The 18780-nt window shown below is 39.1% G+C and overlaps 2 protein-coding genes across 2 annotated transcripts in view; one reads left to right on the forward strand and one right to left on the reverse strand.

Annotated features, from left to right (window-relative positions):
• WDPCP (WD repeat containing planar cell polarity effector) overlaps window positions 1-4353 on the reverse strand; it is a 460096-nt gene extending 455743 nt beyond the window's left edge. Inside the window, exon 1 of the mRNA XM_055088850.1 lies at window positions 4077-4353. The gene's annotated coding sequence lies outside the window, so the exon portion shown is untranslated. The remainder of the gene's footprint in view (window positions 1-4076) is intronic.
• A 333-nt stretch (window positions 4354-4686) lies between these two features.
• The window catches only part of MDH1 (malate dehydrogenase 1), a 21378-nt gene continuing 7284 nt past the window's right edge, over window positions 4687-18780 (forward strand). The window contains exons 1-5 of the mRNA XM_007122953.4: window positions 4687-4908; window positions 9860-9958; window positions 10792-10888; window positions 13303-13478; window positions 15089-15211. Coding sequence (XP_007123015.1) covers window positions 4906-4908; window positions 9860-9958; window positions 10792-10888; window positions 13303-13478; window positions 15089-15211 — 498 coding nt within the window. The 5' untranslated portion in view covers window positions 4687-4905. The remainder of the gene's footprint in view (window positions 4909-9859; window positions 9959-10791; window positions 10889-13302; window positions 13479-15088; window positions 15212-18780) is intronic.

Here is an 18780-nt window from a genome sequence, read left to right on the forward strand (position 1 = left end):
AGTATGCTTGTGTTTATATAGCAGTATTTTTTAACATGTAAAGCCATCAGCAGTGACATGAGACAAGTTTTCATAATCTCTAGTTAGTAGGGAATAAGAGAAAACATTAATTGATTTATTATTATTTAATAACTCATGACTTTTTATAATCGCACAATATACCTATACACACAAGAATGAGTATGTGTGTGTCAACACATTATCTCCGGGAAGGGGTTGGTAATATTCTTTGTTAAGCTGAGTAGTGAATTGACCAAATAATAAAATTAATACCCATTATTTTCTCCACCCATCAATACATTTAAAGCACCCTTAGGCTATTCTCCGGTGACAACTCTCTCTGTCCTTCCTTAGGAATGACAAAAATCATAAAATTTGACTTATGAAAAGCATTTTTGTTTAAGCCAAACTGAAAATATTATAAAGTATAAAAGCAGCTAGACATTTAAGAACTCATAATAGAGATAACATCAGAGAGAGCACATATATCCAAATAAAACATATATTATGATGATTCATAAAAAGCACATATGAATATGGACCTGTTGCACACATTAAAATATATAGACACCCCAACTGAGCTCCTTTCTCTCCTAACCCCCATTATTGGTAGGGTCTGAAACTACCATTCTATTTCAAGCTTCAACAAGTGCCACATGCTCTTCCACCTATTTAGAATGTGGCAGGACATAGGTATTCCATAACAGTAGAGAGCAGAAGACAAATGTTGTTCGGTGTCACTCAGGCGATGACTATGCTTTCCTATGCCCTCCTGAGGATGTGGTGCTGCGGATGCTAAGTTTCATTCAAAATCTAGGACAATGCATTGTTTGTAAACTTTGCACACCAAAACTGTTAATGTGAGTTCTTCCAGAATAAATCAGCAATGGTTAAGACAAGAATTGGGTTTCTTTCTTGCCTCACACAGGACTCTTCCTGTGTAGTCAGTATCACAGACAGCAATGCACTCCACAGGGTACCCAGGGGCAAAAGAAATGCCTCCACAAAGATATGCTGCAGCTGCTCCTGCTCTAGATGACACCTTGCTTCCACTAAGTTCTGGCAGCCATGCAACAGAACTTTCTGCAATAATGAAAATGCTTGCTATTCTATCACATGTGGCTATTGAGCACTTGAAATGTAGCCAGTGTGACTGAGAAATTCTATTTTTAAATTAATTTTTACTGACATAGAGTTGACATATGTTAGTTTCAGGTATACTACAAAGTGATTTGATATTTGCATACATTATGAAGTGATCATCATGATGAGTCTAGTAACCATCTGTCTCCATACAAAGGTATTACAGTATTATTGACCATATTCCTAATGCTGTATATTACATCCCCATGGCTTATTTATTACATAACTGTACATCTTAATCCCCTACATCTATTTCATCCACTCCTCTATCCCTTCCCTTCTGGCAACCACCTGTTTGTTCTGTTATCTGTAAGTCTGTTTCGTTTCGTTTGTTTTGCGTTTTACATTCTATATATAATTGAGAGAATGTGGTATTTGTCTTTCTCTGACTTACTGCACTTAGCATAATACTCTCTAGATCTATCCATGTTGACAAAAATGGCAAGATTTCTCTTTTTTTTAATGTCTGAGTAATATTCATATACCACATCTTCCTTACCCATTAGTCTACCAGTGGATATTTAGGTTGCTTTTATATCTTGGCTATTGTAAATAATGCTGCAATGAACATTGGAGGGCATATATCTTTTTGAGTTGATTTTTCTGTTTTCTTTGGGTAAATGCCCATAAGTGAAATTGCTAGATCATATGGCAGTTCTATTTTTAATTTTTTATTTTTTATATATATTTTTAAAAATTTTTTAAAGAAACTCCATACTGTTTTCCATAGTGGCTGCACCAATTTACAATCTCACCAACAGTGCTTAGCAATATTTTTTGGTTAAGCCTCCTCATGCAAGGGAAACAAAAACAAACAAATGAGACTACATCAACTAAAAAGCTTTTGCACAGCAAAGGAAACCATCAACAACACAAAAAGGAAGCTTACTAAATGGAGAAGATATTTGCAAACAATATATCCAATAAGGGGTTAATAACCAAAATATATAAAGAACTCATATAACTCAACATCAAAAAAACAAACCCAAACAACTCAATTACAAAATGGACAGAGGACCTGAATTGAAATTTTTCCAAAGAAGATGTACAGATGGCCAAAAGACACACGAAAAGATGCTCAATATCACTAATCATCAAGGAAACGCAAATCAAAACCACAGGAGACACCACCACACACCTGTATGAATGGCTGTTATCAAGAAGACAACAAATAACAAGTGTTGGTGAGGATATAGAGAAAAGGGAACCCTTGTATGCTAATTTTATTTAAATTTTATTAATTTAAATGTAATAGCCACATGACAATGCAATTCCAAAGCCTTAGTTTTAAAAAAAATCAGGGACTTAACACATGTATGTTTGCAAATTGTTGAACGCCAACCCAAAACACTACGTGCAACACTGCAAAGTGGTTCTACCTCCTCCTAGATGCGTGGCAGAAACATCCATTTGTCCTCATTAAAACAGCACCTCCTTTGTGAAACTGTGGCAGCCCAGAGTTACTAACATGTTACCTAACTATTACTAACCAAGTCACACCATGTTGTCATTATGGGTTTACATATCTGTGCTCCCTGCTAAACTGGGGGCTCTAAAAAGGCAGCAGTTGTGTATTATTAATTTCTGAATCCCCAGAGCCTAGAAGAATGCCACATCCTAAAATCTTTGCTCTATGTCCTCCTGGCCAATTTATCACACGAGTCTTCATCTAACCAGTCCATACTCTTCTTCACTACTCTACCATGTGAAATCTCATAATCCCACCATCCATAATGAACATCTTAGAACTGGAGAAATTACAGGTCATATTATCTGTACCAACGCGTGTGGTGTTTTACTTCTACATACAATTAAATTGCTCAGTAGAAAACACTGTAAAATAGTGGAAACGATGCATATTAGAAACTCAAGTTTTCTAAAGAGAAAAAACGAGAAAGTAGTTAGACACAGGAGTTTGGAATTCAGGACGAGACACAAATTTGGGAGTTTTTGACACAGAAGTGGCATTTTGAAACTATGCAACTCATGAATTAGATCACTAAGGGATTAAGTGTACACAGAAGAATACAGGCACTCCAAGGTTAAGAGGTCAGAGGTGAAAAAGAACTTGCAAAGAACACTGAGGAGGGGCAACCAGTGACATAAAGGAAAACCAGGAAATATGCTATCTGAGAGCCACGTGAATAGTTATTCAAGGAGAGTCATTAAGCTATGATAAATGCTATTGATAGATCAAGTTGGAAAGTAAGGTTCTATTCCTTTCACACAATAGCAAACCCTCAAAAACTGAAGAGAAAAACTGAAAGATACCACTTGGCATTCAATTACCAGTGTAACCAGAAGTTACACCAATGTTTTCGAATATAGATATTTCTTTCATTTCATTACACATATGCTATCCCAGATCATCACATCTTCCTCTTAATATCCACATGAAACAAGGTTTCAGAGAGCACAACAATTTTCCTGGGCAGCACTAATTTTAAACGAAAACCTCGTTAAGTTATTTTACCAGCTGAAACTGATTGAAATAACCAGTCTCCCATTCAGCTGCCAAGCTTTCCTTAGAAATGCAGGTTTGGCATAATTTAAAGGTCAAGATGGTTTAAAAAGCATCCAGTTTCCAAAAAAGAACGGACAAAAGTGTCAACATTCAGGGAAGACTTAGAGAAAAAGTTAGACTGTGAACTCCAGGAAGGGAGGGCTCATTTCCCACAAACTAGGAGCTCAATATTTTTCACTTAACTTGAAAAAAGCTGTATCTTACTGCGGGGAGGTGGCGTGAACTTCAGGGCACTACGCCCTCCAGAACACTGTTGCCTGAACACTATGCGCGCAGAGAGGGACCGGCGAGCTCGCGGGCATCCGCGCAGAAGATCAGCACCTGGGTCGATAAAGGCAACGCGGGACGGCGCACAACCGCACACCGGACCCCTAAGGTTTAAAGACCCTAGCCTCGGGCGGGGACTCACCTGCCTCCGGAGTGGGGAAGATGTGCTGCCCCCGGCCGCCTCTGAGGGGGCGTCCCTGCAAACCCCTCACCGCGTCACTGGACACTACCGGGGCGGTGAAGAAGGACCCGTGAGGACGCAGCGCGTTCGCTCGGTCGCCTAGGTGTCGGAGCTGCAGCGCCACGGATCCCTCAGGTACTCCTCAGCGGCCCGGCGTGCGCGCGCTCTCCCACCTCGTCGCTTAGCAACCTGCGAAGCCGTCCAGTCTTCTCTACACTTCAATTCCTCCCGCCCCCGCAGACTGTGAATAGTTTTAAAAAAGATTTTGTTTCCGGGTCGAACCGGCTTTACTCAGCGGAAGGTCTCTTTACCTCCCACGTTTACCCTTGAGGGGAGGATAAAGTCTTAGCAGCTTACGGGAGAGCGCTGGAGCTAAGAGCTCTGTCTCTCCACCCTCGAGTTACACGCGTCTCCCCTCTCGCCAATTGCTGGGCGCCATCCGGCAGGTCCTTTCCTCCTGAGCCCAAATCCTCCGCTCGTCGCAGTCCTCCAATCACAGCGGCCCGCCCTCGGGGACTACTTTGCAATCGGCGAAGAGCGCAAGGAGCAGGGCGTGAGAAGTCCCTCTGACCTCGGGAAGTGTAGTTCAACACTCGAAGGAAATGCATTGGAGATTGCGCCAGAATTAGGGCCGCTTAAACTACAGTTCCCAGAGGGCTCCGCGGTCGGGAGCCGAGCCTTTTCTTTCTAACACTACTCGCCTTTTCCGAGTCGGTTCCGCGATAGAGGTGACCTGAGACCCTGAAGCTCGTTTTGTAGGTACAGAAAAGTGTCCGCGCAGTTCCCAGTCATGGTGAGTGTGGGCCCCTGCATGCTGCCCACCTCCGGCCTTCGCGCCCGTGTGTGGAGTTTCTTGCGTTTGAAGGACTATTGGGGGAAGGCTGTGCAAGGGATTGTCCTTCGCACCCTTTGGAAAGCCCCGACTCATCTTCTGGGGACTGTCGCAGGGACCCGGTAATTGGAAAGGGGTTGATTTACAGCTCGGGGTTCTTAGAAGGACTTTAGAGACATCGCTTCCTTGGAGAGGCGCGATCTCAGTCCTTCTGCATGTTGGGGGTACAGAACACGAAGCTGCGGATTTTCTGCAAAGCACGGTATACGGGTTTGATAAGGACGATAAGGTTTGAAATGGGAGGGGGTGTTGGACCCTAACCTCTTTTTCTCCTCTTAAGCCCACAGTGTTTTTAAGGGCTTTTGTCACAAAGCCCTTGAAAGCAGAAGGCCCTCACTGCAAAGGTAGGGCTTACCAGATGCTCGGGATTGCGATCTACGTTTTCGGGAGAAGTGTTTCCGCCATATCTAATTTCACGAAATGTTATTTAAAACCTGTTCATTGATCTCCTTTTGTCGTACCTGGACATGTTGCAGTGACGGCGCCCCTAACCAAATAATTAGTGCATATTTTTTTTTACTATCTGTGTGTTAGGAATTCTAGAACCACTACTTTTAAATGTTACACAATTAAACCATCGTGTCATGAAGCTTTGGATACCAAGATATGGATATCTTGTCTCTGCTGAAAGGGAGAAGGGAGGTTGGTGAGGCTACTGACGTAGGAATAATCAGCATGCTGTTTGAAGGTGACATTTGACATCAAACAGATAAATTGCTTCCGTACTTGTATTTGAAACTGTTTTTCCTCTGTTATTTCAAAATACTAAAATGAGTCGGGAATGTGGGGAAATATTTGAAGGAATTGGAACATTTCCAGAACCTGAAAAGACATGTTTTCAGGGCAAGGGAATTACTTCTTCCACCTTCATAAGGGAGCCAGTGGGGACAGCTTCTAATTCTCAGTAAGTGTTAAACCTAGGTTTCCTACTTATTTTGTCAGATAACATAATTAATCATTTAAATGATGGTTTCAGTGGTTTCTGACCTAGTAATCTTAGCAAGAAAGCAGAGGTACTTATTATCAGAGAACCTCAGACTTAATAATTTTAAAACTGGATGGAACCTTTTAAAAAAAACATCTTGACCATCTTAAAATTGAGTTTATTGAAACCCAAAAAGAATGTGATTTGCTCAAGGTCATACAACAGTTTGCCCCCAAGGATCTCACATACTTTCCATTTTACCATATTGTATCATTCAGATACATATCAAGTCATTCTGAAATTTTATTTTTAGTTGCTGAGGTTCTGGATGAAGATACAAGCTCATACTGCAAATACAAACTAAACTATGTATCAGCATTTATATTACTTGATGGTTTTACAATGAGAATATTGTAATTCTAGAATTGGAAGGGAATTTGGAAATTATTTCCTTTAATCTTAAAACATAACCTGGTGAGGTCAAATGATTTTCCCAAGGTCACAGAAAGCTCCTGGGCCCCCATTCTTGCTTTGTTTTTCTACACAGTATATCAAGCCAGGCCTCACCCCAGGAAGGTCACTCCAGCATCAAATAATGTCCATGAGGAAGAACCCTCCTGCCAGTTTGCTGAAACTGATGGCAAATTCTCACATGACTCAATCTCCTTGCCTCCTCAGGAGAGTATGTGAACAATCACTAAGTTAGAAAAGAGCCATCTTTTGTAAGCTATTAAAATAAGGTTTTTTTCAAGGAGTCAATTCTTTCCTTGTGTCCATAGGGAATGACAAGCAAGAATAAACTGTATGAAGGAATCTGAATACTGTTTGTCTTTTATATTACAGAAATATATATAAATGAGAAAGTAAAAAGGAACACATGGGTCTTTCTGTAGAATAACAGAAGGAACACTTAAATTCAAGCTTTACAACTGAGACTTGAACACATGCCCAAGACAGAGCCTGTATCTGCACGAAGGTCATTAGTGCCCTGCCAAGAGCAAAGACATTCCTTCCTTGGATCTTGGCAGACTGCCCAGATATCTAAGCAAAGAATAGTAACCTATCTTCACACTGTAACATTGTGAAAATGTCAGTGGGAATCTCCCACCCTCCTGCTTTTCAACTGCAACGTTGCAAAGAGCAGACAGAACCAAATAAGCACTTCTTTCCTGTTTCATCACCAGACATTGGACACTAGGCTTCATACTACTCTTAAGATGGAATCACCTACCTGTGAAAATAATTTGCTCAGTGATAGAGAAGAAGGAAACTGCTCAGGTGGAATTCGTGCCCGTTCATTAGTTGCCCACAACCCCTTTAGGGACTGTGGTACTTTGAACCCATTTTTTTTAGTAGCTAAAATAAATGCCTAAAATTGACTATTCTTTTCTAAGCATCTACCTGACTTTCTGGGAGGTTAAGCTTTACAGATAGTAATGTTTACCTTTCCCTTCATTGCTTATGGTAGCTTGCTTTCATTGAAGTAGCATGTGTTTATGCTTTTCTTAACTCTTACTTTCCTTCATTCAACAAATCCTTGTTGAATGCTATATGGGAGTGCAAATTTGAGTCAGAGGCAGACTGTTCTCCCGGAAGTTTCACAGTCTAGTGGAGAGTAACAGCCACAGGCTACAAGAGTCCTTAGAGGAAAAACCTGAGACCTATAATTATAGTGCTTGCTACATACTGTTCTTACTGCTTTGTATGTTAACTCTCTCAATCCTTATGACTACCTTATTTGTTAGGTAGCTGCTATTATTATCTCCATTTTACTATGGAGAAACAATACAGTAACTTGCTGAAGAACATACAGCTGAGTTGAGGAATCAGGATTTGAACCAGAAAGTCTGGCTCCTGAGGCCATCTCTTTAACTGTCACACTGTACTGCCTCTCTAGCCCCCTATTTTAAAAAAATTGGCTTATCCTCTTGTTTCTTATGGTTCACTAATGGAGTCTCTGGCCTAAAATAGTACAGGTTATGTAATAAAAGAAGACTTTCATTAGAACTACTGACATAAATAATTTTGCTAACCATAGCTGGAACTATTGTCATTATTTCCAGCCTTCTCAATGCAAGTATATTTGAATAAAACAATTTTTAAAGCATTTTGGGTTTGCTTCCAAACAATTCTTTTACATTTCCAAGGCTTTGATAGTAATTTTACAAGATCCAGCAAATATTTGAGCTTTAGCAAATGTTTGAGCTCTAACTACATGCCAGGCATTGTTCTAGGCAGCTGGGATACAACAGTAAATAAGGTAGACAAAGCCCCTGTCCTTAAAGAGCTTGCATTCTAAAGAGGGAGGGGGAATCATTTCTTCCTCTATTTCTTTTTCCTCACCTGCTATACTTCAAGGAAAGAAGGGAAAATGACAGAATTTAAAACATGTAAAGATCATGTGATAGAAAATAAATATATACAATAACAGTGCTCTTTATAAACCTAAAGTCTATTTGGGAACATAAATATGTATTGTATTAAAATTGGATTATTGGGGGAATTATTGTATTTTGTATATTTAGAGATATTAAAGCATAGGGGGAAGTTGGTGAAGAGTATGGGCAAGAGACCCAGAAGTTCAGGAAGAAACTCTCCATAGTTTTTTCCCTTTTTCGCCACTCTCACCCTGGTCACCTCTCTGAAGAAGAAACACATACATAGTCTGCTGTGTTCAGATGCATTTCTCTACAACAGTTGACACTTTCCTGAGACTCTTCTTCCTCTGAATTCTATGGGTACCAGATTGCTAAATGCTGCTGACCTCCAGAGGTTAGGGATTGAAGGTTAGAAGGAACTTTTCAGGTCATAGTCTCCTTCTATCCTAGAAGCATGACCCCTCTCTAAGAGGGAATTCTAAATATAAAGAAATCTAATCCTCTGTCCCCAGTCACTTCAGCTACTTCTCTAGTGTGGGTAACTATAGAGGTGACACAGAGTGGAAGTACATTTATCCAGCATTGTCAGAGAAAGGAACAATTCCCTTGATTGAATTTTTCCATCTAATTAAACTTACACATTAAGTTTCCAGGCATTTATGTTCAGCTCTTTTTAATAGAAATATTTCTATCTTTTTAATTCTCTGAGCTTAATTTAACTTATTTTTAATGACTCAGGGTCGTCACTTTGAATTAGTTGTGTATATTTTTTGTCCATATGTTCATATTTTATTCAGGGTCTATAAGATTACTTCCATCTATTATAACTAATATGTTCTTTGTACTTTTTCCCCTTCCTCCCCTTTAATATTAATTTTCCCTTAAAATCAGGTTGTCAACTGTTACCACACGTTGCTACTGTTATTTATTACTTAATGCTAAAATTTTTTACAATCCAGATATTAACATTTTTTCATTTTTCTTTCTCCTTAGATAAATATAGGCTTATTTTTCTTCCTCCAAGTAGTTAAGTTGAATCACGATTAATAGTTTTATAAAAACTTTCTGGCTCCTTCTAAATGGAAATTTTTAACCGCTATTACTCCTCTCCCTGGTGTGAAGGATTCTTTTCAGCAGAAGGGAGTGGGGATTTGCATAAGAGGATTTGTAAGGTTCTAGTGGCCGCCAGGGTTTGTATCATCACATAATGCACATCAACATCGTTAGGCCTATTTTAGTGGTAAAATATCCTAAAAAAATGGATAAGATTTTGTAAGTAAATCCAAGATAGCAGGGAGAGTTAAATAACACCACATAAATATGCAGCCAAAGGACACGTTCCAGAAGTTGCTTAGTTGCTTTGTGCATGCTGTGTTTACTGGGACAAGTCTGGGATAAACGTCTTCTACTAAGCCAGATGTGAAGAGTCTTTAAAATTTTACATTAGCTTTTAAAGTATGTGGTTGTCTTATTATAGGGAAAATTCTGAATATCTTTAGGGTAAAATAGAATTTTTTAATAAGGTGTTAATGGGTCTCTTTCATTACAGTCTGAACCAATCCGAGTCCTTGTGACTGGAGCAGCTGGTCAAATTGCTTATTCACTGCTATACAGTATTGGAAATGGATCTGTCTTCGGTAAAGACCAGGTAGGGGCAAGTGTCTGTAAATCTTAAGTAAAAGTAAGAACATTTTCAATAAAACGCTGTATTTAGTTGCAAAGAAATGTTTAAATGGTAAAGGAATGGATAATCCCAACGAATGTACTAGGCACATGGCTATAAGTGGAATCTGGTAGCTTATTTATATGCACCCCTCTGGGCATTGAAAATGCTTTGCAAATTAGAACTATTCCACCTACTGTTAAGTTGACTTGGTGCAGCCAGCAGGTATCATAATGACAGTAACTGTTGGGGAGAGTCACATGGGAGAGAAAGTTACTGAATCAGCACTTTCTTGTTCATAAATGGTCTTAAGACCCAAAAGAGTTGGACAGGCACATAGGCTTCCCAGTTTGAAGCAGGCACCCCCTATTCCAGCAGGTCTGATTAATGTACACTAAAATCCTTTTGTACAGTATTCATTTATCCATTCTCTTCACCCATGGATATCAAGTTCTTCCTTCATGCCAGATACTGTGCTTAGCTTTCTGTGAACTGAAATTAGATATACAGCCATCAACAACAAGAGCAAGGTGTGGCATGTCACTTCAACTTGATATTTCTTCCATGTACTCCTTTAAAATTCAGTAATGGTGATTCCTCTTACTGTGTCTGTTAGCAAACCATTGCTGGTTTTATAGCATTCCTTCTTAAAGGACACCTGATGTTAGACACCTGACTTCCTAAAATAATTATGACTAATTAATGGGAATTATACACATATACACACCAATTAGCAAAAACTCTGTGAAAGGACTTTTTCTGTGACTAAATGACATAACCTACACTGACAGATGCTGTCCTTGCTATTTATTTGGCAGCCTATCATTCTCGTGCTGTTGGATATTACTCCCATGATGGGTGTCCTGGATGGTGTCCTGATGGAGCTGCAAGACTGTGCCCTTCCCCTCCTGAAAGGTGAGTTGGGGATTGGAGGAGAAAGGGATTTTATAGTACTTTACATCTTTAAAAAAACAGATTTTAGAGTTTTGTTAACTGACCTCTCAATTAGAAATTATTTCATAAAAAGTTTTTGTTTTTTGAACTACAACTACTTGTTAAGATATATACCAAGAATAAAGGTAAAAGTGTGAAGTAACCTGCATAAGATAAAAGATTATACTTTTTTCCCAACATGCCTATATGTAATTTATTTTACCAATTAAGTATAATATTGCAGAAGAGTTATCCATCTGAGATTGTCCACACCGTGTTATTATTTAAATTCTATTTAAATAATAATAGTAGTGTCCTGTAATGGAGAACTTTTTCAACTCTAAATGATGTTTTCCAGGACCATATGCTGCTTGGGGACTAGAAATTGGTTGGTCCCCATATATATTCCCACCCCATCTGCCAGTTGTCAGGTTAAGATATAATATAAATTGTTCTAATCATATACTACATGGTTTGAGAAAGCCTACAAGAGTTCTGCTAAGAGCCTTTGAGACTCAATGAACAAGTAACAAATGTAAGACAGAAGTCCTAAATTTGGTTGAAAGGTTCATTAAAATATTAGGTCAGGTTTTAAACTAATTTGAATATTTTTCTTTAGCTATACCTTCATCATCTTTTTTGGGGGGAAGGAGGATAAGGATTAATTAATAATACTCTCAAAGAGGATTGCACAAATCAAAAATGTAAACATGCCCAAGAGGAACAATGCTCAGAATTCATATATCTGTTCAATAAACATTTAGTAGAAGGGGTACTCTGCCATCTCAATCATTTGGTTGCTTAGTTATGTAAGAGAATGCATTACCCTGTCCAAGCTATTCTGCTGGCTCCCTTTCCTCACCCACTGTTTCCAAAGCAACCTCCTCTGTTGCTTTTTCCATTTTTATTCCCTTCTCTACAGAGTCCTCTCTGCTCTCTCTAGTGGGCCCAGGTTACAGTTGGCTTGTCCTTGGTCAGCTGTGAATATGATGGGAAGGGAAGGTTCAGCAGATAAGGGTGCATGGCTGGGAAGAAGATGGATATTTTTTCTCCAGCTGGTGCTCTTATGTATACTTATTTGGGGACTTACAGAAGCCTGACTGACACAAGTTCCTGGTCTGAAAATTTATCAGTGACAACACTGTATCCTGATTGTCTTAGTACCTTTGGGCTGCCATAACAAAAATACCGTAGACTGAGTGGTATATAAACAAAAGAAATTATTTCTTACACTTCTGGAGGCTGGGAAGTCAGAAATCAAAGAGCCAATAGATTGGGTGTCTGGTGAGAGCCCAATTCCTGGTTCACAGACAGCCATCTTCTCACTGTGTCCTTACATGGCAAAAGGGGTGAGGGAGCTCTCTGAGGCCTCTTCTGTAAGGGCACTAATCCCAATTCATGAGGGCTCCCCCTCATGACCTAATCACTTCCCAAAGGACCTACTTCCTAATACTATCACACTGGGAATTAAGTTTCAACGTATGAATTTTATGTGGACACAAACATTCAGTCTATAGCACATGGCCTTTCTAATACAGTCACCAAAAGAAAGCCATGATATATAGCTGATGCTTCAACAACTCAGGGCTTAGTGCTGCCAATCTTCCCTGCAGTGGAAAATCAGAGTACAATTTATAGTTGGCCCTCTGTTCACGGATCCTCTGTATCCACTGGTTCAATCAACCTTAGATTGTACAGTACTGTAGTATTTACTGTGGGAAAAAAATCCACATATAACTGGTCCTGCACAGTTCAAACCTGTGTTATTCAAGGGTCAGCTGTATGTTCTTCAATCAAAAAACAGGTGGTGTATTGGACTGACACTGCAGCATAGTGGTTGAAATCTGGACCAATCTTGACTTATAGCCCCACTCCTTTTTGATAGGCAGCTAATCAATCTCTTTAAGCCTCATTGTCTTCATGTGTAAAATGTTTAAATTTGACAAAAGAAATCTCTTAGTGTTATTCCTTGCAAAAACTTCTCAATAAGCATTCTTTTAATTTGATTGATATCTTAGAATTAAAGTAATTATAACTTAAAAGGTGAATTAGTTTCTCTTTTGTGTTATCTGTGGTAATTAATGTGAATAATTAATGTTGCCTTGAAAGTTACCTTGCATCATTATAAAAGATAAAAGCTATAGAGTTTTGAAATTAAGATAATTATTGAAATAGGAAAAGCAAAATAAATGTATTGACATTTCTGCTGATGTTATGGTTGTTGAATTAATATATTGCCTTTCTTTTTTTAGGCCCCTAAAACTTTGATCAATGTGATTTGTAAAAGTAAACATTTGCTACAAAGTGAAAGAGTTACTGGGTAGATTCAGTATGAAAAAGAAAACCTCAGACTTTGGCGTTTAAGTAGCTCTGCATATTTATTGCCATGTTCACAGATGTCATCGCAACAGATAAAGAAGAGATTGCCTTCAAAGACCTGGATATGGCCATTCTTGTGGGCTCCATGCCAAGAAGGGATGGCATGGAGAGGAAAGATTTACTCAAAGCAAATGTGAAAATCTTCAAATGCCAGGGTGCAGCCTTGGACAAATATGCCAAGAAGTCAGTTAAGGTGACCAATGCAGTATTTTATTGGGTTTTTCATTATCAGCATTTGAAACTTCTGCTTTCAACATTTAAGTGAAAATGAAAGTATTTGCCTTTTTTTTTTTTTCCCAGTTCTGTGTGATGGTTAGTAAATACAGATAGAGTTTTGCTCGATTAGCCCTCCCTTTCTGGGTTTTGTTCATATAGTGTAGAAATCTGTATTCTGAGGGGCTCAAAAATATTCTGCATGTTACCATGACATGGAGATTTAATATTAGTGTGTAAACCTATAGAGAAGGCACAGAACTTTCTGGTGCCTTTTAGCTGTGTGGGACTATTTGTACAGACATTTGGATTTGTGTTTGTGATTGTGAAGGGAGATGGCTATAAGCTGTGTTTGTTCTTAGTCACAGGAGGTAGGGGCTTCTGAATGCTCACTTTTTCTCAGTCCAGAGGAATTTCGATATGTTCGTCTCTTGAGGAGCTGAGTCAGTATGACTTCCTATTCTGTCTCTTTGTGTTCAACCTATTTATTTTGCTTTCTAAATTTGTGTTATTATTACAGTAAAGCCTCCTTTTACCAATTAAGTATCAGTTACCTAGATAATAATATTCTATCTTTTATAATACTTCATAGACACCTGAATTTTTGCTTTCTGCAGACTTTATTTCAAATAGTTAACTTTTATTTTCTGTAGTCATTAACAGAAAATAATAGAAATGAATTGGGTAGAAATCCCCAGGTATCTTAGTAAAAAAAAATTACAAGGTTGCTTGGAGTTGTAGTACTGCTTGCATAGTAATTGCCTCTCAGCCAAAAGTGTCTTTCTTGGGGGAAATACACACCAACACCGGAGTAGTTAGGGATAGCGGAGTATCATATCTACAGCTTGCTCTCAAACGGGCCAAAAAAAAGACTAAGGGCAGAGTGTGTGTGTGTGTGTGTGCTTTTCTGTAAGTTTGATATAATTTCACAGTAAGTTTTTTTTATCATTTTAAGACTTGTAAAAAATGTTCATGTATACATTTTCCTATGCTGTATTGTAATTCACTGCATCCTATACCTACCCCCTCCAAAAAAAAAAAAAAAAAAAAGCCTGAAGTGCTTTCTCCTACAGATTGATTCAATGGGTGTGAAATGGTGGGACCTGGTATTTTAGCAACTAACCCAGTTAATTCTTAGGATTAGGCAAGACTGAGAAACACTTTTCATTCATAAGGGCAAATCATTGTCCTAAAGTAAACTTCTCAAGTAGAATTTCTTTCTTGGACTACTTTTATAAGAAGGAAAACTTTTATGATTGAATAGAACTCTGAGATAGAGCCCTAGGTTACTAGTTTTTTATGGCAACTAGATAAATGCTGCCTCTGTTTTGGCAGAAAACAAAATGACTTGTGTACATAACGGTGGTTTTAGTAAATGTTTTCAGTAGTCGCACCAAATACTAACAAGGGGGGAAAGTTATTAGAACGGAGGATAGAAACCTACTAGAAACTAGAAACTGTAATAACTATACATATTTAGCTCACACAAACTTGTTATGAAGGCTATGTGTTACATGTCAGTCATATTCTAAGTTGGTTTAGTTAATCAGTTATGGTCTGTAGCTCTGCTGTGCCTCGCATACATCCTAGGTTATTGTGGTGGGAAACCCGGCCAATACCAACTGCCTGACTGCCTCCAAGTCGGCACCGTCCATCCCCAAGGAGAACTTCAGTTGCTTGACTCGTTTGGATCACAACCGAGCTAAAGCTCAGGTAAGAAAGATGCCCTTTCAAATCTTATGAATGTTCAACTTTAAGCCCTTTTTCTCTCACTTTTAAAGTAGCTGAATCATAGTTTGTGCTTTTTTCTTGTTGTTTTGTTTTAGTAGGAAGCTATTCCAATTTGTTAGGACATCTTTAAATCTAATCTCTTAAAGCAGCTGAACTTTGTACTTAATTTTCTCAACTATATTTCATTTCCTAATTTTAATTACATATCATTGCTAATGTTCTCTTAGTACAGTGGTTAAAAATTAGTCATTGGGCTTCCCTGGTGGCGCAGTGGTTGAGAGTCCGCCTGCCGATGCAGGGAACACGGGTTCGTGCCCCGGTCTGGGAAGATCCCACATGCCGCGGAGCGGCTGGGCCTGTGAGCCATGGCCGCTGAGCCTGCGCGTCTGGAGCCTGTGTTCTGCAACCGGAGAGGCCACAACAGTGAGAGGCCCGCATACCACAAAAAAAAAGAGAGAGATAACCAAGGTTTGAGAAGAGTCACACCTCAGAAATCTCTCAGTTAATTTAGAAGGTCTTTGGATAACAAGCTTAAATTGCAAATATTTCCTGAGAGGCTTTGGGCTGTGAGCTGGGTCTTTGTCCTTGTTATTTAGCCAGTGTCCAGGCGCTGGGAAGAAATGGGAGTTTGTTTGAATGCCTGGAGGCAGGAGATTGGGGTACTGTAGAACAGTTATGAAGGAAAAGATGATCATCATATTTGTTGCATCTGTGGACTCTGGATTACCAGATGGCAATTCACTTAGTTACAACAGGAAAAAACAGGTAAAATGATGACACCGACAAATTTCCATCTTTGCTGTTTGACCTGAGGCCTTGGTGGAGGCAGGCATTGGAAACTTCTGCTTCCAGAAGTACAGCTAAATAATACTTTGTCCCAGGGCCTGCAACAGTTTTCCTTGCCGGGTGAAAGTCTGAGTGAGGAAAGAAGGAGCCATCTCATCATACTTTGACTTTGGCACGTGTTCCAGCATGCCAGTCTGGTACAGTGAATGCTGTTAGAAGTTTCCTCCTCCTGTAGAGGCTATTAATCCAGTGAGAAAAGTAACAAACCCAAAGATTAATTTTTCTTACATGAATGGATACTAGTCTTACATAATTTATTTTGGAAATCAGAGCTCCTAGCTACCTAGTGACTGTTTATCCCCTGCAGAAATCCCCTGTGTATTTGCAGAGCAGAGCTATGTATGTAGTCTGTTGACCAGGTAATTTGGCAATGAAACCAGTTAGGTGGTATCAGAGAGACGAAAATTACTAGAGCTGGAGAATGAATCAAAAACTGTTTAACAGATCTGTGTGACAGACATGAAAGTGTCTGAAGGAGCAAGGAACTGCTAGCCTGGGTACATGGTAGTTTAGACTAGCTCTGACATGCATGATATTCTCAGAAACTATATATGCTGGGTGCAAAGTACTGGCCTTTGCTATCCAGACAGAAGTGGATTAGCTCAGGAGATCTAAAGAATAAGATGAGGTGGCCAATAGGACACAGGAAGTAAGGGGAGCCTCCTGTAGGGAGGATAGGCCTGTAGGCAGTTTGTCCTCACTGTACTTTGGAGCAGCTGAAACTGACATTCAGCAGAGTTATGGTTTCTAAGTTCTTGATAATATACATCTTGGCTCACTTACCCCAGTATAAATATTCCTTTTTCTCAATGATGCCGGCTAAATGTAAGTGAGGACAGTTCTTTGCAAGTCCTTTCAGGTCATGGCACACACAGAAAATGGTACTCATTGCACAGCACACCACTCTACCCCAACCACTAAGCAGATCAGTAGCTGGATACCCCAGAAAGCAACCATCCAACTAATTTGTGAAGACTGATATGGTAGTTAATAGTCCTAATACTTGCAGAACTCTAAATAAAGCAGGGTTTAGATCAGAAGTGATTTTAAATGTCAGGAACAAAGAATTTTAAGTTATTTTTTAAATCTATTTGAGAACTTAAGAAATGAGTCTCGACTTGTTTTAAGGGTCAGTGAAAGTAAGCACAACTTGCTTCTCACTTGACTGAATAAATTACCGTGAAGATGAGTCAAGGCATTGCAAACATTTTAGGTAATGGCTTTTTAAATCTTCATTCTTTTTGGCTGGTTGGTTGTCATTTTATTTTTTACTCTTTAATTTGGAATAATTATAGACTTAGAAGAAGTTGCAGAAATAGTACAGAGAATCCCATGTACCCATCACCCACTTCCCCCAGTGGTGACATCTTACATAACTATAGAGAATTATCAAAACTAGGAAATTGACTAAACTACACACAACACTGTTAACTAAACTACACACAACACTGTTAACTAGCTTTACTCAGATTTCTGCAGTTTTTGTATGTCTTTATGGATGATCCTATGACATTTAATCATATATATAGATTACCATAACCACCAGAGTTTCAAGAAACAGAACTGTACCATCACTCAGAAAAGAAGTCCTATTCATGTTGCCTCTTTATAGTTACACACTCCCTCTCCTTTCCTGAACTCTGACAACCATTTATTTGTCTGTTCTCCAACTCTGTACTTTCGTCATTTCGAGAATGTTTTAAAAATAGAATTGTGCAGTAAGTAACCTTTTGACACTGTTTTTTTTCCACTAAGTTTAATGCCTTTAATATCCATCCAAGTTGTTACATGTATCAGTAGTTCATTCCTTTTTATTGTTATTCCATTTATTTATTTAATTGTATGAATGTACCACAGTTGGTGTTGGAGGATGGAGGGAACAAAAAGTGCCCACCAAACTGAGAAGGTATTTTGAGACCTTAAAATGAGGCAGGCAGCTCCATATAACCAATGGATCAGTTTATTATAGGGTAACTTACTCATAGGGTGGGATCAGGATCAGGTAGACAATGATCCAGAAGCATTTGCAGCTGCACTTCATACCGCATAGAGACGATGGGGACGATTCTATAGGGTATGGGGGTAGGTGCTTTGAAACAGGACATGCATTTCTAAGTTAAGATTTATGAATGGATAACTAGTCTCGTGGGTGCCAGGAATATGTCAAGGAAGGTTTTCATCATTGTCTGGGGACCAGCAGAGCATAGAGGCTACCTGGTCCTAATGTTTATTGAACAGTATCTATTAACTACAAAGCCCTTGATGTGATTCACTTCACAGGTCAGTTTTAAAGGATAGAAGAAACTGTAAGGGCCCGAGATGGTGTCAGTTATGCTAATAGCCATACTTTGTTTAACCATTCTTGAAGGACTTTTGAGCTGTTTCCAGTTTGGGGCTATTGGTATCCTTGTTTTTAAAATTTCTTTAAAATATCAGAGTGTATTCCCTTTGCTATATGGTGACTACACAACCAGAGCTTTGATGCAGTGTTGCTGTTATTTATGTGTGCAAAAGCTGTGGATTCTGGTACAACTATTTTTTTCTCTCATTCTTATTTTATTTTATTTTATTTATTTATTTTTTTTTTGTGTGGTACGCGGGCCTCACACTGTTGTGGCCTCTCCCGTTGCGGAGCACAGGCTCCGGACGCGCAGGCTCAGCGGCCATGGCTCACGGGCCCAGCCGCTCCGCGGCATGTGGGATCC

This window comes from Physeter macrocephalus, chromosome 12, assembly GCF_002837175.3.
Source record: "Physeter macrocephalus isolate SW-GA chromosome 12, ASM283717v5, whole genome shotgun sequence".
Lineage (NCBI taxonomy): Eukaryota > Metazoa > Chordata > Mammalia > Artiodactyla > Physeteridae > Physeter > Physeter macrocephalus.